At 47.5% G+C, this 27,543-nt stretch overlaps 1 protein-coding gene across 2 annotated transcripts in view; it reads right to left on the bottom strand.

The window, feature by feature from the left end:
- The window catches only part of LOC143956896 (uncharacterized), a 59,772-nt gene that overhangs the window by 9,915 nt on the left and 22,314 nt on the right, over nucleotides 1-27,543 (bottom strand). For both annotated transcript variants that reach the window (XM_077467065.1, XM_077467064.1), the window contains exons 3-4: nucleotides 11,240-11,290; nucleotides 9,882-9,929 (exon numbers count right to left, since the gene is read on the bottom strand). In XM_077467065.1, the coding sequence (XP_077323191.1) occupies nucleotides 9,882-9,929; nucleotides 11,240-11,290 (99 nt within the window). The remainder of the gene's footprint in view (nucleotides 1-9,881; nucleotides 9,930-11,239; nucleotides 11,291-27,543) is intronic.

Raw genomic sequence — 27,543 nt, 5'->3', positions numbered from 1 at the left:
CTTGGTTGAGTGGCTCACTCAGCCTTACTCTTCTGCACCCTCCTCATCCTCTTGATCTGCACCCTCTTCTTCAGTCTCTGCTATGTGCACCCCCAAAGACAATACCACCAACACCACCACCACCATATACCTTCCGCTTGTGTCACAGGAACGCTGGTGTCAGTGCTCTATATCACTGTGCTGGTGTCAGTGCTCTATATCACGGTGTTGGTGTCAGTGCTCTCTATCACGGTGCTGGTGTCAGTGCTCTATATCATGATGCTGGTGTCAGTGCACTCTATCACGGTGCTGGTATCAGTGCTCTATATTACGGTGCTGGTGTCAGTGCACTCTATCACGGTGCTGGTGTCAGTGCTCTATATCACGGTGCTGGTGTCAGTGCTCTCTATCACGGTGCTGGTGTCAGTGCTCTATATCACGGTGCTGGTGTCAGTGCTCTATATCATGATGCTGGTGTCAGTGCACTCTATCACGGTGCTGGTATCAGTGCTCTATATTACGGTGCTGGTGTCAGTGCACTCTATCACGGTGCTGGTGTCAGTGCTCTATATTACGGTGCTGGTGTCAGTGCACTCTATCACGGTGCTGGTGTCAGTGCTCTATATCACGGTGCTGGTGTCAGTGCTCTCTATCACGGTGCTGGTGTCAGATGACTCTATCACGGTGCAGGTGTCAGTGCTCTATATCTCGGTGCTGGTGATAATCTCCTGCACCCTCTTCATAGCCTACCCTGACCTTTCCTCTCCTCCATTGCCTTCATGCGCTCCTGGGTCCTGAATTGTCAAAATTTCACATATAAAAAAAGAATGCTTGTAGTTGTCGATCCCAGATTCACTTCATACATGTGTTTTGTCATTGGCCATGTGGTGGGACTATGTGTGCACAGCTAGTAATTATTTTGTGGCTGGAAATATGACCTGTAGGTTTTCAAAGTTCGCCTGTCATTGAAGTCAATGGGGCTCGCCGAAAACTTTGCGGTTCGCGAACTTCCGGCCGCGTTTGTGGTTCACGTTCGCGAAACGCCCCGTCGGAAGTTCGTCCATCTCTACTGGGGGATCCCTTATTAAAGGAAGCCTCCAATAAGCCCCCCACCACCAACACTGAAGAAATGGCTGCACTCAAAGATCCATCAAAATTCTTTTTTAACCTCCCTGGCGGTACGATTATTTCTGATTTTAGGTGCTGAAAGCGGTACAATTATTTTGCATGGAAATTTGGTGTTTTTATATTGTAGGCCTGCAATTCTTAGGAATAACTCACTTAAATCTGTTCAAACCAGAGTCTAGCAGACATCCCGGGTATGATAAAGTTTATAATATAATAAATAATGATAATAAATAATGATAAAAATTATTCAATAATGTAATCAAATCCAAAAACACTGAAATTTGCTCATTTGCAGAATTGTCGCTGTCATTAGATTTAGTGCTTGATTACTAAAGGGACACTTTTTGGTTGCTATTATTTATAATATATATAATATAAAATATTATATAATTATTATATATATATATATATATATATATATATATATATATATATATATATATATATATATATATATATATATATATATAATTTATTTTATATTATATAAAATAAAATATATTTATAATATAAAAGTGCATGCAGGGCACTGGACAGACCACTAGGGACAAAGGGGGTGTGTATTTTTTTATACAGTAATGTAATCTGTAAGATTGTGTATTTTTACTTTTTTGAATTTGGCGCCGATCTCCGCTCCCGTGTGTTGTAACGTCGCAGGGAACAGAGCTCGGCGGCACTCGGGCACTGTGTGAATCGAGCGGAGGAGCTCGCACACACAGCGGGGAGGACATCGCTGGATCCAGGGGACAAGGTAAGTAACCTCTCCCTGTAACCAGCGATGCGATCCCGCGGCTCAGGGTTACCGCTCGTGGTACTGAAGACTCGGGATCACCGCTAGGCAGGGTTACCGCTCATGGTACTGAAATTCCAGCCCAAGCCAGACTCGGGATCACCGCTAGGGAGGTTAATAACGAACATCCCAAGTGTTACAGACAGTACAAATGGTAGATACGTTTCACACACTAAGAGGTGTATTCGTTATTATTCATTGGTAATGATTAAGCACACCTGTTAGTGTGTGAAACGCATCTACCCTATGAACTGTCTGTAACACTTGGGATGTTGGTTATTAAATAAGAATTTCGATGGATCTTGGAGTGCAGCCATTTCTTCAGTGTTGATGGTATGCGGAGGCGAGCCGAGGTGGGCACCTTTAGGCACCATTAGGCTTCCTGTCTCACCTGGAGCAGCGAGTTCTTTTGTTTGGATATTAAGCCCCCCACCACCTGACTGGGCCAGGTTTGTGGAGAACAGACCATTGTCCTTATCCACATGAGGACATGGAGTTTTGCCTTCTTGCAGGGTGCCCGCCCCGTCTGTTAACTGTGGTCTAGTATGATTTGGGGATGGCGGGGGGGAGAGGGGCAATGTTTTGGGATTTTCTAAGCGTGGAGTACTCCTTGAATTTCATACCAGATCTCCTTAAAGGTCTAAGCCCTTGTACACACGGGTCGGACATTCCAACAACAAAATCCGTCGGATTTTGTCCGACGCATTTTGTCAGAAACCGGTGTTGCATACACACGGTCGGACAAAGTTGTTGTTGTCGGAAAATCCGATCGTACGTAACGTGATGAGGTTATTTCGTTACGACGGGACTACATTCAGGCTAGTAGCCAATAGCTTTGGTGTAGGAATTTGATCTGAGCATGCGTGGCACTTTGTCCGATCGGAATTCTCTACACACAATTGGACAAAGTCCGATCGGATCACGTTGTCGGAAAGTTTTATAGCCCTGCTCTAAAACTTTGTCCGTCGGATATTCCGATGGAAACAGTCCAATGGAGCCCACACACAGTCGGATTATGCGACAACACGGTCCTCTCGGACATTTTCCGTCGGAGTGTCCGACCGTGTGTACAAGGTCTTATATGTATTTTTACCAGACCTTCTAGGATAAGGGTCTGGTATAGATGAAGGAAATCCCTGGTGTTTGTTTACAAGAGAATGAAGAGACCGGGAACTGACATTTATAATAATAATAATAATATAATAACTCCACGCCAAAGTGTAATAATGTAATAATTCAGCTGTAGTCATTCTATTATGTGGAGTGTGCAAACCAATTATGTGTGTGACCACACTTAATATTTAAAGTGTAAAATTACCTAAAACAAGAAAGCAATATAAATAACACCGTGTAACAATGTACACTATATTGCCAAAAGTATTGGGACGCCTGCGCACGGGAAACTTTAATGGCATCCCAGTCTTAGTCCATAGGTTTCAATATTGAGTTGGCCCACCCTTTGCAGCTATAACAGCTTCAACTCTTCCGGGAAGGCCGTCCACAAGGTTTAGGAGAGTGTCTATGGCAGGGATCTCAAACTGGTGGCCCTCCAGCTGTTACAAAACTACAAGTCCCATGAGGCATTGCAAGGTTGACAGTTACAAGCATGACTACAGGCAGAGGCATGATGGGTCTTGTAGTTTCGCAACAGCTGGAGGGTCACCAGTTTGAGATCCCTGGTCTATGGAAATGTTTGATCATTCTTCCAGTAGTGCATTTCTGAGGTCAGGCACTGATGTTGGACAAGAAGTCCTGGCTCGCAGTCTCCACTTTACACGATCCCAAAGGTGTTCTATTGGGTTAAGGTCAGGACTCTGTGCATACTTAAAAGGCCTTCCTTAGACCACACCAATCTTAACAACCTATGCCACATCTCCTTGCTCTCCCTTTTCCGCCAAACTCCTTAAACGTCTGGTCTACAACGGACTATGTGACCACCTCAGTAGCCTCCCTGGCGGTATGATTATATCAGATTTTTGCGCCTCAAAGCGGTATCAATTATTTTGCATAGAAATTTGGAGTTTTATATTGTAGGCATGTAATTCTTAGCAATCACACACTTAAATCTGTCCAAACCAGAGTCTAGTAGATATCCTGGGTATGATGAAGTTTGAAACACAAAATCATAAATTATAATTGTAGCGCACTACTACCTTGGGAGTTGCTAAGTAGTTTATTACTCTTCCCGACAACCCTGGCCATTGGTTGTCGGGATCTGCGGGCGGGGGGGGGGCTTATCGAAATCCGGGAGCCCCCTTTAATAAGGGGGCCCCTTAGATTCTGCCCCTCCCACCCTATGTGATTGAGTATGGGGTACACCGTACCCCTACTCATTCACCTGAGGGGGAAAAAATGTGTCAATAAAAAAAAAAAACACACTAGACAGGTTTTTAAAGTAATTTATTAGGCAGCTCTGGGGGGGGTTCTTCTTCCGACTTCGGGGGTCTCTTTTCCGACTTTTCTGCACTTTCCGGTTCTTCTCCCGATCTGGGAGGTAAATCTTCCTATGTAAGTGCAAAAAAAGTGGATTCATTTGTGACGTCCTTCACTGAGACATCACAGCATTCACTAAAGTGCTCCGCCCCCCCCCCCCCCCCCCCGAGTGCAATGCACGTCCGCCTCCTTCTTAGACCCTGCAGGGGGAGAAACACACCTTGCACACACTGCAATTCTCCTTTAAGGATGGCTCCACACTGGTTCTCAGTGATTCCTGGCAAGCCTTGGAAGGGGAACACGCCCTGCACCGAGTGCAGTGTCCTCTCAATGGGGCTACTTCCACCGCCTGGCTCCACCCCTACTAGTTACGCCACCAACCTCGTGGCTTCATCTGGAGGAATTATGCTCCTGGGGTGGTGAGGTTCTGTCATTTTTAATACCTTGGATACTGCACTATTGGAGGCAATTTTGTTTTTGTTTTTTTATGTTCTTTTGGAACCGCCGGAGAGTAATGTGGAGCCAATTGTGAAGTAGACCCATTGGGAGGACACCGCACTTGGTGCAGGGCGTGCTCCCAATCCAAGGCTTGCCAGGAATCACAGAGGACCAGTGTGGAGCCATCCTGAACCACTTCAGCCCCGAGCCTCTTGTTTTTTTTTTTAGTTAAAATCAATTTTTTATTTATTTTTTGCTAGAAAATTACTTAGAACCCCCAAACATTATATATATATTTTTCAGACACCCTAGAGAATAAAATGGCGGTCGCTGGAATGCTTTCTATCACACCGTATTTGCGCAGCGGACTTACAGGCGCACTTTTTTGAATAAAAAAAATAAAATAACCGTAAATTGATACCCGACACGTCACGCTTCAAAATTGAATGGCGACAAACTTTTACCCTTAAAATTCTCCATAGGAGACGTTCAAAAAAATTCGACAGGTTGCATGGTTTGAGCTACAGAGGAGGGGCTAGAATTATTGCTCTCGCTCTACCGATCGCGGCGATACCTCACATGGGTGGTTTGAACACCGTCTTCATATGCGGGCGAAGCCTCTGACGCAGGCTTCTTACCACATGATCAGCTGTGACCAATCACAGCTGATCATCAGGAGAACCAGTAAGTGCCCGTAAACGGCATTCCTCGGTTCACGCTGAAAGGGAGAGCGGCTCTCCCTGTGAAAGGAGGGGGGGGGGGGGTCTGTGCTGATAATCAGCACATTGATAATTAGCACATTGATTATCAGCACAGCCCCAGTCAAATGTACCCATAAGCTGCCAATCGGTGCCCAGTCAGTTCCCCATCAAAACCCCCTGCCAGTGGACAATAAAATGCCAATCTGTGCCCACCACAGTGCAAATCAGTGCCCACCATAATGCCAATCAGTGTCCATCACAGTGCCAATCAGTGCCCACCATAATGCCAATCAGTGTCCATCACAGTGCCAATCAGTGCCCAGCATTAACACCTGGCAGTACCTTCCCAATCAGTGCTGCACAATCAGTGCCATCTATTAGTGTCCATCAATGCCACCTGTCAGTGCCCATCAATGCTGCCTTTCAGTGCCCATTAGTGCCACCTGTCAGTACCCATCAGTGCTGCATATCAGTGCCCATCAATTCTACATATTAGTGCCTCCTCATCAGGGCCCATCAGTGCCACCTTATGAGTGACAACTCATCAGTGACCATCGGTGCCACCTCATCATTGCCGACTCATTAGTGCCCACCAGTGCCGACTCATCAGTGCCCATTGATGCCACCTCATCAGTGCCCATCATTGTCGACTCATCAGTGCCCATCACAGTGCCAATCAGTGCCCAGCATTAACACCTGGCAGTACCTGCCCAATCAGTGCTGCCCATCAGTGGTATCTATTAGTGTCCACCAATGCCACCTGTCAGTGCCCATCAATGCTGCCTGTCAGTACCCAGCAGTGCTGCCTTTCAGTGCCCATTAGTGCCACCTGTCAGTGCCCATCAGTGCTGCATATCAGTGCCCATCAATTCTACATATTAGTGCCTCCTCATCAGTGCCACCTTATCAGTGTCAACTCATCAGTGCCCATCGGTGCCACCTCATCAGTGCCCATCAGTGCCAACTCATCAGTGCCGAATCATCAGTGCCAACTCATCAGTGCCCATCATTGCCGACTCATCAGTGCCCATCGGTGCCACCTCAGAAGTGCCCATCATTGCTGACGCATTAATGCCATCGGTGCCAACTCATCAGTGCCCATCTTTGCCGACACATCATTGCCCATCAGTGCCGACTCATCAGTGCGCGTCAGTGAAGGAGAAAACAAAATTTTATAACAGAAATTAAGAAAAAAATGTTGTTTTCAAAAATGTCTATATTTTTTAGTTTGTTTAGCAAAAAATAAAAACCCACCAGAGGTGATCAAATACCACCAAAAGAAATCTCTATTTGTGGGAACACAATGATAAAATTGTCAGTTGGGTACAGTGTAGCACGACCGCGCAATTGTCATTCAAAGTGCGAGTGCGCTGAAAGCTGGAAATTGTCCTGGGCGGGAAGGGGAGGAAGTGTCCCCCAGTATTGAAGTGAATAAGAGCTATGGGCAGAAGTCACATTTGAAGTCACTTCCTCCCTCCCATGCCATGAAGCCGAGCGGGGGGGCATCTTCCCCCTCAGTGGGCAGCCAGGCATCCACGGGAGAGGACGCGATCGACTCCACCGGTACCGGTAAGCGGCAGAGACCACCGGAGCTTGGCAGGAGGGGAGTGGGCACCTCTCCTGCAACCGATAAAAGTGGTCTCGTGGCGAATCTGCCACAGAGACCACTTAAAAATAAAAGAGAAACACACTCCGTACCTGAAAATACCAGGGTTGTGGTAGCTAGCTGCTGTCATAACCCCGGTATTTGGAGTCAAAGTAGCGATGTACGGGTACGGCAATGTGCGTGACGTGGTTAAAGGAGAATTGCAGTGTGTGCAAGGTGTGTTTGACCCCCTGCAGTGTCTAACAAGGAGGTGGGCGTGCATTGCACTCGGGGGGCGGAGCACTTTAATGACTGCTGTGATGTCACAGTGAAGGACGGCACAAATTAATTCACGTTTTTTTGCACTTACATAGGAAGATTTACCACTTTCATGTGACTTTGGGGCTTCCAATACAAATCTATGCACTTTATGAATTATAATATTTCACTTATTGATTAATTATCAGCGCTGTCACATTTTTATTTTTTGATTTCCTCAGTCCTCCCTCCCCTCCCCCAATGACTACACAGTACCTGCTCGCTGCACTGTTTGTAGTGACTTACAAAAAAAATACAAATCAGCAATGGCAGGTCTTATATTTCTGTCCTCGGGGGTCTTATATATTTCTGTCCTCGGGGGTCTTATATATTTCTGTCATTAGGGGTCTTATATATTTCTGTCCTCGGGGGGTCTTATATATTTCTGTCCTTGGGAGTTTTATATATTTCTGTCATTAGGGGTCTTATATATTTCTGTCCTCGGATGGGTCTTGTAAATTTCTGTCCTTACAGGGGTCTTGCATTTCTCCGGGGTCTCATATTTCTGTCCTCGGGGGGTCTTATATTTCTGTCCTCGGGGGGCTTATATATTTCTGTCCTTGGGGGGCTTATATATTTCTGTCCTCCGGGGGGTCTTATATTTCTGTCCTCGGGGGTCTTATATATTTCTGTCCTCGGGGGGGTCTTATATTTCTGTCCTTGGGGGGGTCTTATATATTTCTTTCCTTGGGGGTCTTATATATTTCTGTCATTGGGGGTCTTACATATTTCTGTCATTGGGGGTCTTATATATTTCTGTCCTCGGGGGGGTCTTATATTTCTGTCCTCGGGGGTCTTATATATTTCTGTCCTCAGGGGGTCTTATATATTTATGTCCTCGGGGGTCTTATATATTTCTGTCATTTGGGGTCTTATATATTTCTGTCCTCGGGGGTCTTATATATTTCTGTCCTTGAAATCTTATATATTTATGTCCTCGGAGAGGGTTCTTGTAAATTTTTGTCCTTACAGGGGTCTTGCATTTCTCAGGGGTCTTATATTTCTGTCCTTGGGGGGTCTTATATATTTCTGTTCTCGGGGGTACATATATTTCTGTCCTCTCTGTCTTATATTTCTGTCCTCGGGGGGTCTTATATATTTTTGTCCTCGGGGGGGTCTTATATTTCTGTCCTCGGGTGTCTTATATATTTCTGTCCTCGGGGGGGGTCTTATATTTCATTTCCTTGGGGGTCTTATATATTGCTGTCCTCGGAGGGGTCTTGTAAATTTCTGTCCTTACAGGGATCTTGCATTTCTCCGGAGTCTCATATTTCTGTCCTCGGGGGTCTTATATATTGCTGTCCTCGGAGGGGTCTTGTAAATTTCTGTCCTTACAGGGGTCTTGCATTTCTCCGGGGTCTCATATTTCTGTCCTCGGGGGGTCTTATATATTTCTGTCATTGGGGGTCTTACATATTTCTGTCATTGGGAGTCTTATATATTTCTGTCCTCCGGGGTCTTATATATTTCTGTCATTAGGGGTCTTATATATTTCTGTCCTCGGGGGTCTTATATTTCTGTCCTCGGGTCTTATATATTTCTGTCCTTGGGGGTCTTATATATTTCTGTCCTTACAAGGGTCTTGCATTTCTCCGGGGTCTTATATTTCTGTCCTTGGGGGGTCTTATATATTTCTGTCCTCGGGGATCTTATATATTTCTGTTCTCGCGGTCTTATATTTCTGTCCTCGGGGATCTTATATATTTCTGTCCTCGGGGGTCTTATATATTTCTGTCCTCGGGGGGGTCTTACATTTCTGTCCTCGGGGGGCTTATATATTTCTGTCATTGGGGGTCTTACATATTTCTGTCATTGGGAGTCTTATATATTTCTGTCCTCGGGGGGTCTTATATTTCTGTCCTCCGGGGTCTTATATATTTCTGTCATTAGGGGTCTTATATATTTCTGTCCTCGGGGGTCTTATATTTCTGTCCTTGGGGGTCTTATATATTTCTGTCCTTGGGGGTCTTATATATTTCTGTCATTAGGGGTCTTATATATTTCTGTCCTTGGGGGTCTTATATATTTCTGTCCTCGGGGGTCTTATATATTTCTGTCCTTACAAGGGTCTTGCATTTCTCCGGGGTCTTATATTTCTGTCCTTGGGGGGTCTTATATATTTCTGTCCTCGGGGGACTTACATTTCTGTCCTCGGGGGTCTTACATTTCTGTCCTCTAGGGTCTTATATTTCTGTCCTCGGGGGTCTTATATATTTCTGTCCTCGGGGGGTCTTATATATTTCTGTCCTCGGGGGGGTCTTATATTTCTGTCCTCCGGGGTCTTATATATTTCTGTCCTCGGGGGTCTTATATATTTCTGTCCTCGGGGGGTCTTATATATTTCTGTCCTCGGGGGCGTCTTATATATTTCTGTCCTCGGGGGTCTTATATATTTATGTCCTCAGGGGGTCTTATATATTTATGTCCTCGGGGGGTCTTATATATTTATGTCCTCGGGGGGTCCCTGTAAAAGCAGAACTCTGAACTACACATGTGTGGTTGGCTTTACCTGTAAAATATCCCTTGTTTCTCAGCAAGGCCAGTAAATCAGACGCATCTGCCAAGAAGAAAACATTGGTTAGTGACCTGACTTTTCCCCGTTCACATTTGTAATACAGTTTGGTCAGCAGCCTGTTGCTGGCAATGGCGCCATCCCAATAGGGCGACGCTACCTTTGTGGCGCCACACCGATTTAAAAAAGTAGTTCCTGCGCTACTTTTTCCGATTTCGGGTGTAACTTCAATAGACATCTGTGCATTGAGCCACACAGATGTCTTTCAAGTCGCACACCGAAGTCGTGACCTTGAAATCGTGCGATTTTCAGATGAAGTTGTACAATTTCAAAGCCGTGTTCAGTGTAAACGAGGGGCTAATTATCAAAGCTTAATTGAAGAAGCTTATATTAGAAGCTGATTGGCTACCATGCACAGCTGCTCCAGATTTTGCACTCTCCAGTTTTAGTAAATCCCTCCAATTGTTTTTAAACATTGTTCAGAGGGGAAATAGAGAGATCCAAAGTAACATTGTTTATAAACATTGTTCAGGGGGGAAATAGAGAGATCCAAAGTAACATTGTTTATAAACATTGTTCAGAAGGGAAATAGAGAGATCCAAAGTAACATTGTTTATAAACATTGTTCAGGGGGAAATAGAGAGATCCAAAGTAACATTGTCTATAAACATCGATCAGCCAGGAGATAGAGAGAAGCAAACATTGTTTATAAACATTGATCAGACGGGAGATGGAGAGATACATATTTTTTTGTGTTTTAATAGCAAAAAAATAAAAAAATAAACAGTGGTTACAAAAATGATATAAATTTAATTCGGTAAAAGTGTTGCAGGACTGTGTAATTGGCAGTTAAAGTAGCGCAGTGCTGAACAACAAAAAAAATGGCCTGGTCAAAAATCTTCCGGAGCTTAAGTGGTTAATAAAATGCAGACTGTAAAAAAAGATTAAAAAAAACAAAACAAAAAAAAAACGTTATTTCAGCTGTAAATAACTTTGCAATGCTTCGTGCCAGGATCGTATTTTTAGCGTCATTTTAAACAGGACAAATCATGGAAAAGAAAATGATATTTTTAAACACAATCACTTTTCAGCCAACACTAATCAAAACATGCTTTAAATAAAAAAATAAAATAACTGTTGCAAGATATTATCACCTAAAACCGAGTCTGTTTAGTCCAAAAAACACATACATACACACACACACACATATATATATACTGTAAAATTGTAAGTAATGACAGAGTTGTTGCTGAATAAAGAGGCCCATAGCAGGAATGACATTTGCTCTGCTCCATGAAGGGGGTGGGGAGTGGGGGGGTGAACAGGTTAGAATATATATTTTAAATTGTACTTACTTTTCCAAAAAATTCCAGCTTTTCTCGCCAAGTCTTGTACTCTAGGAATACCTGCCAGACAATATATACAGGTCAGAGATCTCACGTTTCTTCACTGCAGTGTATCCACACAGTGTGGTCACCTAAATGTCACGGAGTTGTTATATTTTGGCATTATACAATCCAATAGAGACCAATCACTAAGGATGAGCCGAACTCCCACATAGGGCTGGGAAAATTAGAGGGCCCCTCGCGGCCTCGCTGCGCTTCAGGCTCGGCCTCGCTGCGCTCGGCTCTTTTATATTCCAACTCCGCTTGGATGGTGGGGATAGAACTTGGACTCACGGCGCAGGCGCCGTTCATCCTCGGCTATTTTCGGAATCTGTGTGTGCTGTGTACTGGGGGGGGGGGGGGGGGGGGCGGCAGGCTCCCCCTATGGATGGACCACCACTGATCCTATTCCTCCTTTCCCTTTAGGGACTACTAAGATATTTCGACGTACTCTTGCTGGTTTCCAAGCCCAGATAAACTTCAAGAATCTTGATCTAAGATCCTTTAACCACTTGCTCACTGGGCACTTAAACCCCCCTCCTGCCCAGACCAATTTTCAGCTTTCAGCGCTGATGCACTTTGAATGACAATTGCGCGGGCATACAACACTGTACCCAAATGACATTTTTATCATTTTTTTCCCACAAATAGAGCTTTCTTTTGGTGGTATTTAGTTACAGCTGGGAGTTTTATTTTTTGCTAAACAAACAAAAAAAGATGCAAAATAAAAAAAAATAAAAAATCATGTTTAATAGTTTCTTATAAAATTTTGCAAACAGGTCATTTTTCTCCTTCATTGAAATGCGCTGATGAGGCGGCACTGGTGGGCACTGATAGGCTGCACTGGTGGGCACTGATAGGCAAAGTTAAGGTGGCACTAATAGGCACAGATAAGGTGGCACCAATAGGCACAGATAAGGCAGTACTGATGGGCACAGATAAGGCGGCACAGATAAGGCGGCACTGATGGGCAAAGATGGGCACAGATAAGATGGCACTGATGGGTGGCATGGATGGGTGACACTAATGGGCACTCATAGGTACCACTGATAGATGGGACTGATAGGTGGCACTGATAGGTGGCTCTGATGGGCGTCACTGATGGACACTGATGGGCACTGGTAGATGACACTCATGGGCACGGATATGTGGCACTGAGGTGCAGCACTGTTGTTGAGGCAGATTGTGGGCACTGATAGATGGCAATGTGGGCACTGATGGGTGTCACTGTGGGCACTGCTGGGTGGCACTATGGGCACTAATAGGTGGCACTGATGGGTGGCATTTTTTCCCATACTTAGGTGGCACTGGCAGGGGGCAGGTGGGCACTGATGAGCTTGCCCAAGCTCACCGTGATCGGGACTGAAGTCCCTCTCACGGCCGCCGGTGATCGGCTTTTTTTTCTCCTCGCGCTGTTACCGGCTCTGTTGTGATCACATGATCAGCTGTCATTGGCTGACAGCTGATCATGTGGTAAAGGGGTCGGGATCGACCCCTTGCTCCGATCTGGGATCAGGCGAGTCTCATAGACCCGCTGATCACAGAGCGGGGCGCGCAGGCCGCTCGTGCACGGGACAACGTAGCCGTCATTCAGCTATAGCGCGGATCTCTAGTGGTTAAAGGAATAAAAGTCATTTAAAGCTGCTTGTGGTTTTAATGTAATGTCTGGTCCCGGCAATATGGATGAAAATTAGTGAGATAAACGGCATGGGTACCCCCCACCCCCCCCCCTCCCCAGTCCATTACCAGGCCCTTTAGGTCTTATATGGATATTAAGGGGAACCCCGCACCCAAATTAAAAAAAGGAAAGGCGTGGGGCCCCCAGGCCCTATATACTCAGAACAGCATTATACAAGCAGTGCAAACAAGACAGGGACTGTGTAGGTTTGTTGTTAAGTTGAATCTGTTTGTAATTTTGAACTGGTATATTTTTAAAGTGTAGCTCCAGTCCAAAAATCTATTTTTAAGCTTTTTGGAAAACATAGGGAAGGGTTATCACCCCTGCAACATTTTTTTTTCCGTCTGTGCACCTCTTCAGAAGATTTCCCCTCACTTTCTGTCCCAATGACAAATGTTTTTTGAAAATGTGGGGTTTTTAGTGAAACAAAGATTGGGATAAAGCATCGGTGGAGAGGAGACATGTTTTTCCCATATCAACTCTTACAAGAGAGAATTTCCCTTCCTAGGGGTAGATTTCATCTCACTTGCTGTTGTCTCCTTCCGTTTGCAAGTAGGAGTCGTTTGTAAGTTGGATGTTTGAAAGTAGGGGCCTGCCCTATATGCTCTGCAGAAATGGCGGAACAAGGTGTTGGTGTTGCTACAACATTGTAAGCCCTCAAAGTGACTCTTGGTGGGCGCTGGAACACCCTTCTGTGAACTATTATATCAACAATTGCAATTACATGCCATTGTTGAACAGTGGTAGAAAAATTGGGCCTGTGGTGCTGGTGCCACAACACTATAAGTCCTCACAGTTACTCTTGGTGGGCGCTGAAACGGGCCCTGCTGTGAAATATTATATCAAGAATTGTAATTCCATGCACCTGTTGAACAGGGGCAGAAAAACTGGGCCTTTGGTGGTGGTGGTGTTGCCACAACACTGTAAGCCAACACAGTTACTCTTGGTGGGTGCAGGAATTGGCCCTGCTGTGAAGTATTAGAATTGTAATTACATGTCCCTGTTGAACAGGGGCAGAAAAATTGGGCCTTAGGCACTGGTGCCACAACACTGCAACCCCTCACATATACTCTAGTTGGAGCGCAGGAATGAGCCCTGCTGCAAAGTATTGCATCAAAAATTGTAATTACACGCCCCTGTTAAACAGGGGCTGAAAAATTGGGCCTTAGCCACTGGTGGTGGCGCCCAGAACCAAAAATGTTCATACAAGCTATCAGCAGGATCATTGACAAGGAAGAGGATAGTCACTTAGCATAGGCAGTCTTTAAGGGATCTGACATTTCAAAAAAATGATTTGGTTACATCAGCATCAGGTGCTTGGTAGCTGGTGGTGATCCAAGACTGATTCATTTCTATGAAAGCCAGTCGATCAACTGAGTCAGTGGACAGGTGCACCCTGTGATCGGTAACAAAGCCACCAGCAGCACAGAAGGTGCGTTCCGAAAGAACGCTGGATGCAGGACAGGCCAGTAGCTCAATTGCATACTGTGCAAGCTCTGGCCAGTGACCTATCCTCAAGACCCAGTAAGCCAGAGGATTTTCGGTGGGAAAGGTGTCCAAGTCTGACCTTGCCCCTAGGTATTCCTGCACCATGTAAATCAGACGCTGGCGATGGTTGCTGGAACCGATCATACCTTGGGGCTGCGGACTAAAAAATTGTCTGAAAGCATCGGTCAGACGGCCACCTTCTCCACTGCTCCTTCTGACCGATGCCTCAGCAACACGTTGTCCAGGACCAGGAGTTTGTAACCTCCCAGCCTCTGGGAACGCGTTGTACAGACCTTTCTGCAAGGCCTCCCGGAGATGTCTCATCCTCTGCTCCCTCTGCGACGGCAAGATAAGGTCGGCAACCTTACCCTTGTACCGTGGATCAAGGAGAGTGGCCAGCCAGTAATGGTCCCTCTCCTTGATCCGAAGAATACGAGGATCCTTCCGCAGGCTTTGTAGGATCAGGGAGGCCATGCAGCGTAGGTTAGCTGAGGCATTTGGTCCGGAGTCTCTGGGTCACTAAGGACAACATGATCCGCAGCTACCTCCTCCCAGCCACGTACAAGTCCACGGGTTTCTTGGAACTGTAAATCATCCCTACAAGACTGCTGCTGCTGCTGATGCTGAGTGCCAGCCTCCACCTCCATGTTGACACAATCATCCTCCTCCTCCTCATCTTCTTCCTGTGTGATGGGTGGCACAGCAGGAACACTGGATAAAAGGGGCCTTGAGAAGCAAGGAAGTCCTCCTCTTCCTGCCTCTGTTCTGTCTCAAGTGCCCTGTCCATTATTCCACGCAGCGTATGCTCCAACAGGTGGACAAGAGGTACAGTGTCACTTATGCATGCACTGTCACTGCTCACCATCCTTGTGGCCTCCTCAAACGGTGACAGAACAGTGCATGCATCCCCGATCATGCCCCACTGGCGTGGTGAGAAAAAACCAAGCTCCCCTGACCCTGTCCTGGTGCCGTAGTCGCACATGTACTCATTGATGGTCCTCTGCTGCGTGTGCAGCTGCTGCAGCATGGCCAACGTTGAGTTCCACCTGGTGGGCATGTCACATATAAGGCGGTTCTTAGGCAGGTTCAACTCCTTTTGGAGCTCAGCCAGCCGAGCACAGGCATTAAATGATCAGCGGAAATGCACACAGACTTTCCTGGCCTGCTTCAGGACATCCTGTAAGCCCGGGTACCTGCCCAAGAACCACCAGGTTAAGGACGTGAGCCACACATACGCTTGAAACATATGTTGCAAATAGCAGCGGTGCGATCTGATGCACTCGTCTCAAAAAAGGCCCACACCAAAGAACTTTTAGAATAATGTGCAGAGGCAGTTCCCTGCACAGGCAGAGCTCTGCGGTGTGATTCAGTCAGTGTGCTGCCGCTAAGCTGGCCCCCGGAGGGCATCCTGCCTCGTTGGACATGTGCCTGCTCCTCCTCTCTCCTACCAGGCACCCACGTGGAGTCAGTGCCCTCATCATCCCCTCCCTCTTCATCGCTGGAGCAAACCTGGCACTATGCTGCAGCTTGTGGAACATGACTGCCAGATTGCTGTCCTTCTTGAGCATCCCCTCTGTCTGCGCTCACGCTACTGCCTTCCTCTAGCTGAGTATCATCATCAGAGCCTACAAAACACTGGGCATCCTCCTGGAGCATGTACCCAACACTGTGCTCAAAGAGTTCTCCTTAGGAGGACGTGGTGGGTCTAGGGAAGGAGTCACTGATGATGACATTGAGAGGAGGGAAGATGATGCGTTGGCAGCTGCTTTGCTAGTTCCCTGAGCCTGGGTGAGAGAGGATGAGGAGGATGAAGAGGGCTTGGTCATCCACTCTACCAAGTCTTCGGCATGTTGCGGCTCAACACGTCCAGCTGCCGAAAAGAAGGACAAGCGTGTCCCATGGCCACGTGCTGATGATGACGATGCACCGCGTCCATGACCAGCACTGTTGTCTCTAGACACAGAGCCTGCTTGCCATCTTTTATCGGATCGCGCCTGTCTGCCTCTCCTTGCTGGCCTTCCAGACATGGTAATGGCCTGAAGGGAGATGGGAAAAGCAGCAATTGGGTAGTGTATATTGTGCTGGAGGCACACACAACACCCACTAACTCCTGCAGATGGCAGATGGCTCATTTAGAGAAGAGCTATGTAGGTGGATATAACGGTGTATATTGTGGTCAGGGCACGCAGACAGCACGCCCAATCTCCGACAAATGACTGCAAGCTCTATTTAAAAAGAGCAAGATAGCTAGCTATATAGGTGGATATAACGGTGTATACTGCGGTCAGGGCACGCAGACAGCACACAAAACCCACTAACTCCTGCAGATGGCTCAATTAGAGAAGAGCTATGTAGGTGGATATAACGGTGTATATTGTGGTCAGGGCACGCAGACAGCACGCGCAATCTCCTACAACTGACTGCAAGCTGTATTTAAAAAGAGCAATATAGCTAGCTATATAGGTGGATATAATGGTGTATACTGCGGTCAGAGCACGCAGACAGCATGTACAATCTCCTACAACTGACTGCAAGCTCTATTAAAAAAGAGAAATATAGCTAGCTATATAGGTGGATATAATGGTGTATACTGCGGTCAGGGCACGCAGACAACAACCACTACAGAAGAGCAAGAACGCAAAATCGGCCGATAATGAATGGTGTATACTGTGTTGACGGTACACAGAACACCCACTAACTCCTACAGACGTCAACACACTACACAAGGCCGCCGCGCTGGGGGCCTTATATAGTGTGGGGAGTGTACTACACAGCCTGAGCTATGATTGGCCACAGGCATCCTGCCTGTGGCCAATCATGGCTCTCCTCGCTGCTGGCGCTGTGATTGGCCAAGCATGTGGGGTCACAGTGCATGCTTGGCCAATCATGAGCCAGCAATGCACTGCGATGGCGCAGTGCATTGTGGGCCCTGAGCACCACACTAATTTGGCGCGAACGGCCCATAACGTTCGGTATTCGCCGAACGGACGAACAGCCGATGTTCAAGTCGAACACGAAGCTCATCCCTACTCAAGACCCAGTAACACAGAGGATTTTCAGTGGGAAAGGTGTCCAAGTCTGATCTTGCCCTAAAAAATTGTCTGAACGCATCGGTCAGGCGGGCCACCTTCTCCACTGCTCCTTCTGTGACTGACCGAAGCCTCAGCAACACGTTGTCCAGGACCAGGAATTTGTAACCTCCCACTCTCTGGGAACGCATTGCACAGACCTTTCTGCAAGGCCTCCCAAAGATGTTTCATCCTCTGCTCCCTCTGCGATGGCAAGATAAGGTCCGCAACTTACCCTTGGATCCAGGAGGGTTGCCAGCCAGTAATGATCCCTCTCCTTGATCCGCTGAATACGAGCATACTTCCACTGGCTTTGCAGGATCAGGGAGGCCATGCAGCATAGGGTAGCTGAGGCATTCGGTCTGGAGTCCTCTGGGTCACTAAGGAAGCCAGGCTCCACCTCCATGCTGATACAATCCTCCTCCTCCTCTTTCTGTGTGATCGGCAGGGCAGCAGGAACACTGTCTGGATAAAGGGGGCCTTGAGAGGTAAGGAAGTCCTCCTCTTCCTGCCTCTGTTCTGCCTCAAGTGCCCTGTCCATTATTCCACACAGCATGTGCTCCAACAAGTGGACAAGAGGGACAGTGTCACTGATGCATGCACTGTCACTGCTCACCATCCTTGTGGCCTCCTCAAATGGTGACAGGACAGTGCATGCATCCCTGATCATGGGATGGCGTGGCGTGGGGAAAAAAAAACAAGCTCCTCTGACCCTGTCCTGGTACCGTAGCGTGGCGGCCTTGTGTTGTGTAGTAGGGTGGCCGAGAGAGCTAGACAGAGAGAGAGAGACAGTGTCATTTGATTTAAGTTAGATAGAATAGGCAGGCAAGTCAGTTCGCTTCAGTTACAGTGTGTAGAGGATATATATGCATCCCAGGTGTGTTGTATATATATTTGTACTCGGAGTCTTAACGTAATTATGAGAACGATATGCAAGAGCACAAAAGGAAAAGACCTGAGGTGTGCCAAAAGGTCACGTGGTCAGTATGCCTAAAGGGGGCATACCCAAATATGAAATAGAAAGGAAAATAGAAATAAAAAGCGGGACGGGAGGGTGGGAAACACTGAACACGCCGACAGGAGCAAGGAGGAGGAGGGCGGGTTTAAATACCCCCCGACTCCTCCTACAAACTCAGGCCCGCCTGCGGCCGGCCTTCTTATTTGTACTCGGAGTCTTAACGTAATTATGAGAACGATATGCAAGAGCACAAAAGGAAAAGACCTGAGGTGTGCCAAAAGGTCACGTGGTCAGTATGCCTAAAGGGGCCAAAAAAGAAGACAATAGGGTAGTTTAACAAACAAGTTTATTACCCAACACCATAACATCAGTCAGTTAAACGTCTGAAAGCCTGAGCCATCTCAACCTGCGGATCCGGGATGTATCTAGTAAAACATGCAGAGTTCCACCTCCCCAACTTCTTAATAACATGGGCCGGAATCCCCTGACGAGAAGCCGCGGAAGCCGCCCCTATCCTAAAAGAATGGCCTGAAAGCTCTGCCGGGTTCAAACCTAAATTAGACCATAACATCCGGCAATGCCCGGTGAACTGTGCCATGGTGAGGGGAGCGTGAGGAAAGGGCAGCAACGGGCTGTCCCTCGGCTTGCCCGCAACCAACGCCCCGAGTTGATCCAATACTGCCACAGGGCACCAGGCACTGCCGGTACTAAAATACCTCACATCCATACCAGCCCCAAACTGCTGAGTTTTACATGCAGACAAATGCAAAATATAATGATCAGGATGCCTAACCAAAAGCCCTACTGTGAGTACCCGTGAACCTGGGCTAGTACGGGTTAGTTCCCCCGGCCTAAGGAACCCAAAAAAGGCCAAATAGATAGCAGCTTTAAGGACCAAACTGAGGAACCTCCCAAAAGGCAGCCTGTCCAACAGCTCCGACATGCCCCGGAAAATGGGCCCTGTGACCGGTAATCTCCTGACCGAAGTAGGGGGGCTGCTCCTCAGGACACCCCTCAGAATGGCCTTAACAGCATGCGCTGAAAATATGGATGACCTATTCGGATCCTGCAGGGACAGGTGGTGCTGAACCCCTGCCAAATAGCACTTGATGGTGCCATGCGACAACCTCAATTGGGAGTGGCAGTAAGCCACAAAAGCCAGCAGGAAACGAACATCATACCCATCAAAAAACGGGAAACGAGACCGGAAAATCTGGAAAGTATTCCAGGCCGAGGCATACGCCTTCCTGGTGTTTGCCGATAGAGACACATCGATCAGTGCTGCAGCATCCAGTAAATGGGATTTCAGTCCAACCTCAATAGTGACGGCTGCGGGGAAGGTGTGGCGAGAACGTCTGCGTCTGGGACCTGTTGGAAGAATAGTGGGAAGTTGAGCCGAGACAAAGCATCTGCCGCAACGTTCTCCACCCCACTGATGAATTTGCAATGTATATGGAAATGGAACTGCAAGGATAACCAAATCAGCCTGCGCACAAAAGACATGATGACCAAAGACCTAGACCTGCCTTTGTTGATAATCTCCACGGCCGCCAAATTGTCCGTGGAGAACACTACCGTCTGCCCCGTCCAAGACCCACCCCATACCTGGGCCGCAGCCACTATGGGGAAAATCTCAAATAAGGCAGAAGAATCTGTAAACCCTGGGATGGCCAAGATCTCCTCCGGCCATGGTCCGGCCAACCAATGGGTGCCAAAAATGGCAGCATAACCTACTGTGGCAGCCGCATCCGACCCCACCCGAGGAAAGGAAGAGGATGCCGCCGGAATGAACATGGCAATCCCGTTCCAATGCCGGAGGAAATGATCCCACATGCGCAGATCCGCAAGCGCGGCAGCATCCAGCTTGATGCGGGAGTCTGAATCCTGGGCTGATGGCAATAACGCCAACAATCTTGAAATAAAAGTTCTTCCCTGCGGAATAATCTTCATTGCAAAATTCAACATACCCAATAAGGATAACAACTCCACCCTGGAACAAGACTGTGAGAAAGAGAAGGTATGAATACATTCCCTAATCCTGACCAGCTTGTCGGCCGGGAGACTGGCCTGCAAGGCCTTGGAGTCCAAAATGATCCCTAAAAAGGTCAATGCCATAGCCGGGCCTTCCAATTTCTTGACAGCCAGCGGGACATTGAGCGCCATGAAAACAGAGCACAACTTGCGCAGATCTACAGGAGCCAGCCCTGGATCCTCAATGAGGAGGAAATCATCCAGGTAATGGATGACCTCGTGACAACCCTCCACCTGAACGAGAATCCAAGCCAGGGCCTGCGCGAATGCCTCAAACAACCAAGGACTGCTTTTTGAACCAAAAGTGAGCTTGGTAGCGAAATAGTACAGCCCCCTCCACTTCACCGCATGCCACTGCCAGAGCGATGGCATGATCGGAAGGAGTTTGAAAGCGTCCGCAATGTCTGCTTTGGATAGCCAGGCGCCCCTCCCCACCTCGATGATCCGCTGGATGGCCTGATCCACAGAAGCATATTTCAAAGAAAATTCCTCCGATGGGATTAAGGAATTTAAACTAGGCACCGCAGAGCAATGAGGGGCAGACAAATCGTAAATCAAACGAAATTTATTGGAAAACTTCCCCTTCACCAACCCCAAAGGATTCACCCTCCAATGCTGAAAAGGAGACACCTGAAAGGGACCAATGATGAACCCCTTATCCAGCTCAGACTGCAGCAAGGTGTCTACCGCCCCCAAATCCACCATAGAGGACCTGAGATTGGGACTCTCAAACGTGCTCGAGGGCAGAGCAACAAAACCCGTATGGAACCCTTCCGTAAACCCATCCACCAGAAAAACCCTGGATGTAGGAGAAGGGTGGGTGATTAACCAGAATTCCAACAGATCCACATTAACCTGGCTCAGTCAGCTGCGCTTGCCCTGCCTGAGAGCGCAGGCAGATTTAGGATGGGCCCTGAAACAACCAGAGCAAATATGTAACAATCGACATTGACTGTAATTACAAACTCCATAATTGAAATTATTGCAAATCTGCGACTTCCCCAGATACTGAACAGGCCGCCCCAGTTTGTCAACAGTGGCAGACTGAGTTGGAGCTGGCAAAGCACTGGGGAAACCCCTAGAAGTGCCCGGGAGAACAGGGAACTCAGTGTTGGGGCACCAAAAAGCCGTGTGAGATGATGATTGGCAAGTGGCACAGACAGGAGACCTCAAACCGGCAAAATGACGGCAAAAAAGCTCAGTGTCCATACTACTCCAGTTAGTGACCACCCGATGCTGAGAAAACATGGCAGCAGCTTTAGCAGAAAACGAACGATGGTAGTCATAAAAAGCCGATCCCCCAAATTTGTGACCCAACTCTACCACCGCATACAAGTAATGATCCAATTCCTCCCTCCTGTGGGGACTCATTGAGCAGACAATGTCCCTGAACATACTGAAAGCCAGCACAAACTCAGGGATCGAGAGCTTTCGGTTCAACCTATGATCCCTGGACTTGATGACAACTGACACATCGCCGCAAGCAAACGACTTATTGTCCGCAACATCATGAGCAGCAATCAATAAGGAGGCCAGATTAACATCCTTGCCCTCCAAAATATCCCTCCTGAGATTCCCCGGGATAAAGTGGGCTGGAGTGACTGAAGGGACATCGGAACTAGTACCTGCCATCACCTGAGCCGGCCCCGCCACCACGGGAACCCCAGCTCCTGCAGTGATCCCTGAAGCTGCCAAATCCACAGGGGTTGGATTAGGACCGGACTCCAGCACCTCCACCCTGGCCCGTAACTCCTGAAAAGAACCTGCCAACGAGCTAAGGGTAGCCTGGATCTGGGAAAGGGAAGAGGACATCGTATGCAGGGTGGCCTGCTCCACGCCAGAACCTGAAGAGGTGGGGAACAAGAGTCTAAAAAGTTCCGCCTTGCGGGCTGAAGCCGAGAAAGAGATCCCCCTAAGACGTAATTCAGCCATCAACCTCGGGACAGTCCAGGTCCTCATTGAAGGCGAGCTGCCCTGATCCGAACCCCTGGCAGGGGAAGAGGAAATGGAAGCAAAATCTCCGATGTCTGCAGCCTGCGACATATCCTAAATGAACAAAACATAACCTAAATAAACAAGCATGAAAACAACAACAACCTAAACGGACCCTCCACCAACCACCAACTCAGCCCCAGAAACCCCCCCCAAACGCGGCCTTCCAAGACCAGAAACCCACCTAACTTAACCTGAAGGCCGAGAAAACCTACAATGTAGGCTAATTAAAAACGAAAACTCAGGCCTCCTGAACCTGAAAGCGTGACAGGTTCCCTGCAACTAAAACCAACCTCCGGGTGAATAGACCTGCCGCCCGCCCTACGCCCATTTAAAAACGAACCTCTGCACCTGCTAGACCTAACCCCGAGCCACATGGCGTAGCATTGAATAACCCACAACCGAGGAAACGAGAAACCAAGAGAACAACAACCCCAAACCTGACTTACCTTCGAGCACCTTTACCTGGACAGGACAAGGCTTGCGACTGGCCCCTGATGCCTGCCCTACAACACAAATACGAACGGAACTGAAAACCATGACAGACTTATCGAACGTGTATGAAACGTAACATAGATGAAACTACGAGACCCAACCTACGAACCTGAAAAACGTGTCAGGCAAAGAAAGGAAAACCTGCCCATCGAAACCATGAACGAGCCCTGACGTGACTAAACGGCTGAGGAGACTTGCCACTGCACAAGACAATTAAAAACGAACATCTCAAACCGTATGACACCCACAGACGTGGTGGGTGACCCCGCAGTGGCGTGACAGCCCCCCCCAACCAAACCCTTGGCCTGAGTAAGCTGATCAGAAACCTCAACCCACCCCACCCCCCGAAAGAACTGGAACCCCCCCCAACCTATGAGCCTCCGACATGAAGAAACACACTTGCACCCCAACGAGGGTGACCCACCCCCTCAAAACACTTACTGCAACGGGGGAATAGATCGTTTAACAGGCAACGATGAAAACCTTGACCAGCAACGAGAAACTGATGAACGTGAGACTTCTACCTGCAGAAAAAACAAGTTATGGAAACAAACCACAAACGCCTGCGCAGGTGAATTGCCCAAACCATAATTGACCAGAAACAACCCCCCCTACTAACTCCCCCCCCCTTGCAAGTGACCACGTACCCCAATGATATGTGGTTTCCCCCTACCCTTAACAAATGTCTACATGTGTCCACTTAATTTCCAACGTTCAATTTAAAACATTGTCCTCTCCCTCTTTTTTTTTTTTTTTTTTTTTCATGAATGCCCCCACCCTCCCTCAATAAGCCCCTCGTCGGCGTGATGCATGTTTTTTTTTTTTTCCGGCACTCCACCTCCCCCCCCACACACACACCCCCTACGGCCACAAAACCCGTCCGCCACTCCGCCGGCATCCCAAAGGGCCCCAACCCTACCTTACCCCAAGCCTCGACACTACCTACGTGAAGAGGCGACAAATATAACCTGTCCGAACCCTCAGCGCGGAACCGAGGGTGGCCGAGAGGAACCGAGAACTGCCGGGAAGAGCCGAAGAACGGAGAAGAGCCGACCGCCGGCGGAAACAGCCGATTGCTGACGGGAGCAGCCGAAAAGCCAACGGAAACAGCCGGAAATCGCCGAAGACGCCGAGACCTCGTGGAGTCGAGCCGGAAATGCCTAACCCCGCCGAACAGCCGTGACAAACACTGAACACGCCGACAGGAGGAGGAGGGCGGGTTTAAATACCCCCCGACTCCTCCTACAAACTCAGGCCCGCCTGCGGCCGGCCTTCTTATTTATACACTGTATTCAGTTTAGCTAGATCCATTCCTGTTATTCTCTTCATAATATACTGACAGGCAGGGAGCTGCACTATTTTCACTTAGTGTACTGTGTCCTTTGCACAGTGTGCACCTAAAGCTTTACCTGAATACAATTGCCGGTGTTCTCATACTAATAACACTACAGGCAGGCAGTTGATTCTGCTAGCTGCAGTATAATCAGTATATATATATGTCCCAGCTTTGTACAGTTACATCTTCCTGCAGGCCATTAGTATGTCTGGAAGGCCAACAAGGAGAGGCAGACAGTCACGAGCCAATAAAAGAGATCAAGCAGGCTCTGTGTCTAGAGGCAACAGTGCTCGTCGTGGACATGGTACATCCTCATCAACACATGGCCATGGGACACGCTCGTTCTTTTTTTCAGCTGCTCACCATGTTGAGCCGCAACATGCCGAAGACTTGGTAGAGTGGATGACCAAGCTGTCCTCATCCTCTCTCACCCAGGCTCAGGGTACTTTGTCTGGCAAAGCAGCTGCCAATGCAGCCTCTTCCCTCAGCTCAATGGCATCAGTCACTCCTTCCCTAGACCCACCATGTCCTCCTGAGGAGTCCCCCGAACTGTTTGAGCACAGTGTTGGGTACATGCTCCAGGAGGATGACCAATGTTTTTAAGACTCTGATGATAGTACCCAGCTAGAGGAAGGCAGTAACGTGAGCCCAGAGAGAGAAGGGAAGCCCAAGAAGGACAGCAATCTGGCAGTCATGTTCCCCCAGCTGCAGCATACTGCCAGGTTTGCTCCAGTGATGAAGAGGGAGGGGATGATGAGGTCACTGATGCCACGTGGGTGCCTTATAGGAGAGAGGAGGAGGAGGCACATCTCTAAGGAGGCAGGTGGCCCACCAGGGGCCAGCTTAAGGGCAGCACACCAACTGCATCACACCGCAGAGCTCCACATGTGCAGGGCGCTGCTGTCTCTGTGCATTATTCCAAAAGTTCTTTGGTGTGGGCCATTTTTGAGAAAAGTGCATCAGACTGCACCGCTGATATTTGCAACATATGTCTCAAGTGTATCTCACGTGGCCAAAACCTCAGCTGCTTGGGCACCACATGCTTGACCAGACATATGTCGACCTGCCATGCAGTTCATTGGCAAGCATACCTAAAAGACCCCAAAGAACAAAGTGGACCTCTCCTTGTTCCTCATCAGCTGGAATCTCCAACCCCACTAGACCTTCAGTCCTCTCTGAAACCTGCACTGAGGGGAATGAAGGTGTAGAATTAGGTGTGTCACAGCCAAGTACTTGCAGGCAATCTGCTATTGGTACACCTGCGTCAGTTTGTACCAGGCAAATTTCCCAGCCCAGCTGCTGCATCGCCAAAAGAAGTTCACTCCCAGCCATCCACATGCCCAGCGGTTGAATGCTAGCTTGGCTAAATTTCTAGCACTTCAACTGCTGCCTTTTCATTTGGTAGACTCGGCCCCCTTCCGTGAGTTTGTGGAATGTGCATTTCCTCAGTGGCAGGTTCCCAAACGCCACTTTTTCGCACGGAAGGCGATTCCGGCTCTCTACCGGCATGTGGAAGGCAATGTCTTGGCCTTGTTGGACAAGGCGGTCAGTGGTAAGGTGCATATTACCACTAACCCATGGTCCAGCAGGCATGGACAGGGACGTTACCTATCTTTCACGGTGCATTGGGTGACTCTGCTGGCAGCTGGGAAGGATCCAGGACAAGGTGTGGTAGTGTTGGAGGTTGATAACTCATTCTCTATGTTTTCCAAAAAGATTAAAACTAGATTTTTTTTGACTGGAGCTACACTTTAAAAATGTACCAGTTCAAAATTACAAACATATTCTACTTAACAGCAAACCTACAGTCCCTGTCTTGTTTGCACCGCCTGTATACTGCTGATCAGAGTATATAGGGCCTGGGGGCCCCACGCCTTTCTTTTTTTAATTTGGGTGTGAGGTTCCCCTTAATATTCATACAAGACCCAAAGGGGCTGGTAATGGACTGGGTGGGGGGGGGGGGGTTTGTCTCACTGATTTTCATCCATATTGCTGGGACCCGACATTACATTAAAGCCGCAAGCAGTTTTAAATGACATTTATTCCTTTAGAAATGTCATTTTGTGCAGGGACTGTTCTAAACACGGGAAACACGTGCCACTTTACAAGAATACTATAGACACCCCCCAGGTACAATATTTAAAGGAATATTTCACGTTTTTTTCACTTTAAGCATCATTAAAATCACTGCTCCCAAAAAAAAAGGTCAGTTTTTAAAACTTTTTTTTGCATTGATACATGTACCCTCGGGCAGGAGTCGGGTCCCCAAACCCTTTTTAGGACAATAAATTGCATATTAGCCTCTAAAGTTAGCACTTTTGATTTTGAACGTTCGAGTCCCATAGACTTTAACAGGGTTCTAAAGTTCACGCAAATTCTCGGTCCGTTCGCAGGTTCTGGTGCGAACTGAACCAGGGGGTGTTCAACTCATCCCTACCCAGGACCTCCTGCTCTGAAAACTTCCTTGTCTCCTCCTCCCATGCACGCCTTCAGGACTTCTCCAGAGCCTCTCCCATCCTCTGGAAGGTTCTACCCCAATCTGTCCAATTATCTCCTACTTTATCCTTGAAAACTTATCTCTTCAGAGAAGCCTATCCGGTCGCCACCTAACAACTGGACATTTATCTTCTCAATCCGCAAATCCCTCACAGTTATTACCTCTTGTATCAATTGACCTTCCCTCTTAGATTGTAAGTTCTAAGGAGCAGGGACCTCTGATTCCTCCTGTATTAAAGTGTATTGTATTTGTTCTGTCTACCCTCAAGTTGTAAAGTGCTGCGTAAACTGTTGACGCTATATAAATCCTGTACAATAATAATAACTTTGATTATAAACATTGATCAGACAGGAGATAGAGAGATACAAAGTAACATTGTTTATAAACATTGATCAAATGGGAGAGAGATACAAAGTAACATTGTTTATAGATATTGATCAGATGGGAGATAGAGAGATACAAAGTAATATAGTTTATAAACATTGATCAGATGAGAAATAGAGAGATGTAAAGTAATATTGTTTATAAACATTGATCAAATGGGAGATAGAGATACAGTAATACAAAGTAACATTGTTTATAAACATTGATCAAATGGGAGATAGAGAGATACAAAGTAACGTTGTTTATAAACATTGATCAGATGGGAGATAAAGAGATACAAAGTAATATTGTTTATAAACATTGATCAGATGGGAAATAGAGAGATACAAAGTAACATTGTTTATAAA

The sequence above is a fragment of the Lithobates pipiens genome, unplaced genomic scaffold (assembly GCF_037356315.1).
Source record: "Lithobates pipiens isolate NorthernLeopardFrog02 unplaced genomic scaffold, aLitPip1_a1.2 Scaffold_44, whole genome shotgun sequence".
Lineage (NCBI taxonomy): Eukaryota > Metazoa > Chordata > Amphibia > Anura > Ranidae > Lithobates > Lithobates pipiens.
This window is presented reverse-complemented; position numbering and strand designations above follow the sequence as displayed.